Source organism: Primulina eburnea, chromosome 6 (genome assembly GCF_022965805.1).
Source record: "Primulina eburnea isolate SZY01 chromosome 6, ASM2296580v1, whole genome shotgun sequence".
Classification (NCBI taxonomy): Eukaryota; Viridiplantae; Streptophyta; class Magnoliopsida; order Lamiales; family Gesneriaceae; genus Primulina; species Primulina eburnea.
In genome coordinates, this window is record NC_133106.1 from 3,228,988 (window position 1) to 3,236,148 (window position 7,161).

The 7,161-nt window shown below is 44.2% G+C and overlaps 1 protein-coding gene across 1 annotated transcript; it reads right to left on the reverse strand.

Annotated features, from left to right (window-relative positions):
- Positions 1–2,499: 2,499 nt before the first annotated feature.
- LOC140835258 (uncharacterized) lies at positions 2,500–3,054 on the reverse strand. Its single transcript, XM_073200748.1, has one exon. The coding sequence runs from the start codon at positions 3,052–3,054 to the stop codon at positions 2,500–2,502; it is 555 nt and encodes a 184-aa protein (XP_073056849.1).
- Between the last annotated feature and the right edge of the window lie 4,107 nt (positions 3,055–7,161).

The window sequence follows — 7,161 nt, forward strand, 5'->3', positions numbered from 1 at the left end:
CGGTGAATGTCCAGTAGGGTACCTAATTTTGACATTTCGATACCCCACCCGCGGTAAGAACAAGACCGCACCCGCGGTGGTGTTACCGCACCCGCGGTCTTGTATGTAGCGCACCCGCGGTCGTCAAAATTCAGAAAATGATAAAGCTGCCGAAGCATGAGCGCACCCGCGCTGCTGAACACACCGCACCCGCGGTCATGCGTGTAGCTTGAAAAATGATGCCACGTTTTATGATGTGCATGCAGTATATATATAGTTGAATGGCACGTTTATTCCTCAGAAAACTCATAATAAGGTCGAAGTGTTTGGAAGAAAAATCCTTACGCCTTTTGGGAGAAATCCGTCCGTCAGAATTCGAATTCGACTTCAGTTCTGAGTTCCTCTCGACACGGGCTACACAAGGACGTAAGTTTTGTTACATTCTGATATGTTTTGAAATTATGATGTTGCTAGAATCGAATATGATTCAGATATGGTATTTATACTACCGTAGACATTGTAGAATTGAAGTCAGATTAAAGAACAGACTGCTTCTGTAATTGTTATGATTTTTAAAAGATATTGACAGAGATTCGATATCAGATTTGTGCTATCGTTGAGATTATGAGTTATATCAGTATTGATTGTGAGTTCTGGTATGATATCTGTGATGTTGAGACTGACGGGGTTATTCAGATTGTATTGTTATGCCGTCGAAACATCAGTTGATTTAGATTGATCAGATTCAGATATGATTTCGATTATATTATGATGTCGATGATATGAATTAGATTGTATCTTGTTCAGATATTGATCAGATTATGTACTGAGTTGAGTATTGATCAGAACAGATTGTGTATTGAGTTATTCACTGATACAGTGTATTCGATATTGTCATTGCCAGACCAGGTATGGACAGATTGGAATACCAGACCTCGTCTTCGTCAGACCTGGAAGACAAAGGTATAATTCATGTGATATTCGGAAAGATACAACTCAATTGAGATCTCATTTGAGTTTCCCAATAAAATCACATACTAGAATTATTATTGTTTAATGTATGATATGATTATGCTTTGTATACAGATTGTTATTTATTGCATTTAAGATAGGGAGTCTTGACAGATCCGTCAAACTTCTAGATGTTCGGTGATATCACAGCTTAGGGGAAGATCATTCTCCTATTGTAGATGTGGATACAGATCAGGCCGAAGTCTAGGAATAAGACGTACCGTCACCCACATTGGAGAGTAGGTGATAGATCGTCTTATTCACAACGAGATCCCTAGAGTTATAGTTGAGTCGAGTCTAGACATGATTTGACTAGAACTGCATGTGGTTATAGATATGGTTTCATAGACTATGAAACCCATGTTTATTGCTTTCAGTTATGACAGCATGTTTATATGATTTGATTTAAATTGCATGTTTATCTGAATTGAGTTGCATTCTTATTTTGATTTGATTTCATAGATTATGAAATCTATTACTTTTGGATATGATCATGATAGCATGTTTTATGATTTAGATTGTTTCTATACATGCTTACCATGTTTTATACTGGGATTTATTCTCACCGGAGTATCCGGCTGTTGTCTTGTTTGTATGTGTGCATGACAACAGGTGGGGCAAGATCGGGGTCGAGAAGATGATGAGAGAAGACGAGTTTAGCGTGGTGATTCCGGACTTGGATATAGATAGGTTTTATTACTTGAACTTTAGTAGTCGAACCTTAGATTAATTGAGAGACTATTGTACATTATTGTATTTTTGTACTGAAACGTAGTTTTATACAGATAATGTAATTACGTAGAGCCATTACCTTCCGCACTTTGTATTTTTAAAAAAGAAAAATTTTTAGACCCTGTTTTATCTGAATTGATAATTAAATCCCAAAGAAGATTAAGAAAAAAGATCAGCGTCCGGGTCCCCACACTCGAGGTCAGGCTTTCTTTTTATTGCCGATCATGAGGTCGGGCTTTTAATCATGCCGAACGTGAGGTCGGACTTTCTTTTGTATTACCGAGCACGGAGGTCGGACTTTTAATCGTACCGAACGCGAGGTCGGACGTTCTTTTTATTGCCCAGCGCGAGGTCGGAATTTTAATCGTGCCGAACGCGAGGGTCGGACGTTCTTTTTATTGCCGAGCGCGAGGTCGGACTTTTAATCGTGCCGAACGCGAGGTCGGACGTTCTTTTTATTGCCGAGCACGAGGTCGGACTTTTATAGGTATATTTCGATTAAGAAAGATGATATATCAACGCTCAATCTTATTCATGTTTTCGAAAATAAAGACATAATTTCATAACATAAAGACAAAAACTAACATGATGGGTTTGAGACTATGACTAAGCATAATATTTCTTCAAGTGTTGAACGTCCACGGGCACTTGGTTTTCTTTCCCTCAGCATCTTCTAATAGTAAGCTGCAATTCCTGCTTTCCCAATAACTTCGTAAGTTCCCTCATATTTCGGGTCTAATTTTCCTCACTCTCCCTAAAACTGGATTCTCTTCATGATCAAATCCTCTGTTTCGAACGAACGAGGCCGCCACCCTTTTGTTGTATGCTCGAGCCATCCTCTTGACATAAGTATTGCTGAATCTCGTATCCCCAATCTTCCTCCAACATATCTACTTTCTCAGCTTGGAGATGATCAATTTGCGAGACAAGCTCTTGTCCGACTAGCTCTGGTTCCAGGGGATGATCGAGAGAACTGGCCATTTTGGCCAACCTATTTGCCGCTTCGTTCTCAGCTCGAGAGATTTGTTTCATGATTAACTCTGAGAAGTCCTCCTTAGCTGTTTCAATAGCTTGGGCGTATCTGACCATTTTCTCATTTTTCACCTCGAACTTACCCTTACTTTGCTGTATTACCAATTGAGAGTCAGAATAGAGAACGGCCCGAGTAACACCCATGCTTCGAGCAGCCCTTAGCCCGACCAAAAGTGCTTCGTACTCGGCCTCATTATTGGAGGCTCGGAAGTTCAGCCTCACCGCAACCTTGGTCTCTTCCCCCCAAGGAGATATCATTACGATTCCGACCCCACTTTCCTGTTCGACAAGAAGAACCATCCACGAAGATCTTCCATTGTACCTCCTCCATTACTTAAACAGTCTCCTCCAGAAAGTCAGCTAAAGCCTGGGCTTTAATAGCAGTTTCTTGGCTCGAACTTGATATCGTATTCACTGAGCTCGGTAACCCACTTAATCAATCTTCCCGAGGTATCTGGATGTGAGACCTTCTTTCCCAGGACACTGTTAGTGAGCACAGTGATAGGATGTGATAAGAAATATGGCCTCAATTTTCTGGCCATGATAACGAGGGCCAAGGACAACTTTTCTTGAGTAGTATAATTGAGCTCTGCCCCCTTTAAAGCGTGACTCACAAATAGACTGGCTGATGAATTGCATCATCTCTTCTCCACTAGAACCGAACTCGCAGCCTGAGGAGTGACTGCCAAGTACACGAAGAGCTCCTCTCCAGGGACGGGTTTGTTCAGGATAGGGAGTTCCCTAAGATAAGTTTTCAACTCCTGCAGTGCTTTCTCACTCTGATCATTCCATTCAAAATTTTAGTTTTCCGAAGTACCTTAAAGAATGGGAAACTTCGATCTGCGGATCGAGATATGAATCGGGCTACAGCGGCAATCCTTCCTGTCAATCGCTACACTTCTTGGATGTTTCGAGGAGAACCCATAGAGGATAGTGCTTGAACTTTTTCTGGATTAGTCTCAATGCCTCTCCGAGTCACCATGTACCCCAAAAACTTCCCCGTCTGAACCCCGAACACACACTTGCTAGGGTTCAGCTTCAACCTATATTCCCCCAGAGTTTGAAAAATTTCATCCAGACAGGTCGGCATTCGTTCGAGACATTCAACTTATGCTCCATCACCTCCCTCCTAACCCCTTGGAGTTCGGACGGACACCAAGCAAATACATCTTTATTTTTCTCCAAACACTGGACCAATTGTTCTTTCAAGGGCTCTTCCAAGGTCCGAGCTATCCTCACAACTCCGGATGGGGGATTTAGGATAAGCTCTTCACACACGTCTTCTGAAATAACCTCCCCGCTTCTTCGATTAGATATAGTTGATCGAGTCTCCTGGATTCAGGTCGAATTGGATGTTCAATTTTAACCGATTTCTTCTCAACCCTTACTTCTTCCACATAACATTTTCGAGAAGTCTTCTGATCTCCCTTAACCTCTCCTACCGCTTCTCCGACAGGGAACTTGATTTCTGGTGCAGTGCCGAGGCAATTGCCATGAAAGCGGCCATGGCTGGTCTCCCCATAATAACATTGTACGATGAAGGGGCATCAACCATCACAAAGTTGATAATTCGGGTCTTTTTAGTATCCCCACTTCCCAAAGAGAGAGGGAGATTGATGACTCCAAGGGGGTGTATTGCATGCCCCGTGAATCCAAACAAAGCTGTGGAGATAGGCTCTACCGTGTATTCGCCCAAGTCCATCTGATCCATTGCTTCTTTAAACAGAATGTTGACAGAACTTCCGGAGTCCACAAAGATACGAGCAACCTCATAATTGGCGATCATAGCTCGGATAACCAATGCATCATTATGTGGGTCGGCCACCCCCTTCATGTCCTCGGGTCCAAAAGTGATCATTGGTCCTGGGCGTGTTCTAGTGCTGCTAATCTCCATGTTCTCCAATCTTCTGCTGCTAGCTTTCCTGGCCCGGTTGGAGTCTCCGTCTGTAGGCCCACCCGATATCATATTAATTACCCCTCGCGGGGGGTGGTTGTTCCCGAGGCTCTGCCCTCCGCATATTTGGGTTAGCATTTTGAAAGTTTTCCCTTTGATTCGGAGCCATTCTCCTTTCAGAATGACTTTTCCTCCCGAGTTCTCTTAGGGGGTCGGTGCCCACCACTTGGACTGGCTAGAATTGCTTTCATTTCTGAATCTCTCTGGATGATCCGTTCTATTTATTGATTCAAATGATGACATTCATTGGTAGTATGACCATAATCCTTGTGAAATCCGCAATACTTTTCTGACTTGGGGTTACGAGGTCCTCTGTCACTACTCCAAGGTCTTCGAATGAGTTGTCGTTCATCACATAGTTCCAGTGCTCGGGCTTTGTTGACTTTCAAAGGTGTGTAAGCGGCAAATTGCCCAAGCAACGTGGTTGGTTCGAAACATCCAAACATTGGCGCGAGGTCGGTGGATAGGACGTCTCGCGTAGCCTTGCCCGAGGCCTTTGGTTCACTCTTCCTAGCCATTTGTACTTCTTCCACGTTCATATACTTCTCTGCCCTCGCCAAGAGTTCTTCTAAAGTAGCGGGGGGCCTTTTTTTTACTAACGACTTGAAGAAATCACCACCTCATAGCCCTTGTGTAAAGGCACTAATCAGTATATCCGGGGTAGCCGAGGGAACATCGATGACCATCTTGTTGAACCTCTTAACAAAATCTCGTAAGCTCTCTTGTTCTTGTTGTTTAACATTGAATAAACTCAGAGCCATCAAGAGATGTTTCTTGCTGCTTGCAAACTAGTGGAGAAAAGCTCTTCCGAAGTCTTGGAAAGTTTTGATGGTCCCTGGCCTAAGCAAATTGAACCATTGTTGGGATGACCTAACGTAAGTTGTTAAGAAGACCCTACACTTGATCGGGTCTGAGCATTGGTGCAGTAATGCCGCGTTCTCAAACCGGGATAGATGCACTTCCGGATCCCCGAGCCGTCGTATTCTCCGACGTTAGGGAATCTGAAATTTTGAGCTAATTCGGCAGCCAATATTTCGGCCGAGAAAGGGATCCCTCGAGCCAGAAGGGGTGGAGGAGGGGGTGCATTCCTCTCTTCTCTAAGACGTTCCATCTCCTCCCTTAATCTTTGTATCTCTTGCCTCTGAGCTTCACGATCCTCTCCTGGAGAAGGATTGTTGTCTGGTCTTTGGGCCAATACTTGTTGGACAGTTGTTGTGATCAGATGAGCTCGGTCATGTTGGACATTGGTTGATTATCCTCTCCCGATCGACTCCTGGCACTTGCCATCTTATCTCTCTTTCAAAGTTCCCACAGACGGCGCCAATTGATGATACCAATTTTCCCCTGGGTCCGGTGAGCTTGAGCTTCAGATCAACAGCGTTTGAACATGAGCAGATGGAGCACCACCAGTTTATACAGACTAATGGGTACTGGAAGGTGTCGAAAATTTTCCCGACACGACCAATTCGACCTTTTGATCGGATTTAGGAACAGAGAAAAATGGGAAAATGCGATAGGTGAAAGTTAATATCATGATGCCTCTGACCATGAAACATATATGGGTATTTATAGTGGTTGAGAGGACTTCTTCCCATACCGTGTCGAAGTCTATTTTAGGTAAATTTCCTTATAAAATTAAATTCTTCTCCAATCACTGCCAGTCCGGGCCGGATTCCTCGTCACATCTAACCATACGGCGAGATTCTAGCATATTTAAAGATTATTCACGCAATTATTCTCCAATCACTGCAAATCCGGGTCGGATTCCTCATCACATATAATCATACGGCGAGATTCTAGCCTATTTAAATATTATTCACGCTTTTGAAATGTGACAAAGTTCTTAGGATAGGAACAAGCTCGGGCCGGATATTCATGTCACAAGCATCTGTGCTTGACAGAACCCTGCTCCGAGCATTGATTGCTCTCGGATACGTGTGATTCGGCTACCCGGGCTCGGACGATCGCCAGGGCTCGGCCACAGGGGCTTGGCCGAGCCCTACCCTGGTGCTCGGCCACTAGTGCTTGGCCGAGCACTACCCTGGTGCTCGGTCGAGCTCTACCTCGGGCTCGGCCGAGCCCTACCCTGGTGACAGAGCTCGACCGAGCACCAGGGCTCGTTCATCAGGGGTGCGGCTGGGTTGGTGCTCGACCGACGTGTTCAAGAAGAACGGCTGAGCTCGTTTATAGATGTTATCGAATTTGGACGAGTCGTGCTCGACGGGTTACGTTTAAGGTCCTCGGGATGAAAACTCAAGCTCGGTGGAATATTTTGGGGGCATCAACCACCTTAATCAATACAATGATTAGGAATTGTGCATGAATGTCTTTAACATTCCTTGAGAATCATACTACTTTGTTGATATGCTTTACCCGCACCCAAAGCTTTTATGCTCCCTCCTGATGCAGATGACACTGCTTTGGTTACGCCAGTTGTTCATGGCTCCGAGCTC

Coding starts and splice junctions, on each gene's coding strand:
- LOC140835258 (XM_073200748.1), bottom strand. CDS start 3,054: ATGGTTCTTCTTGTCGAACAGGAAAGTGGGGTCGGAATCGTAATGATA.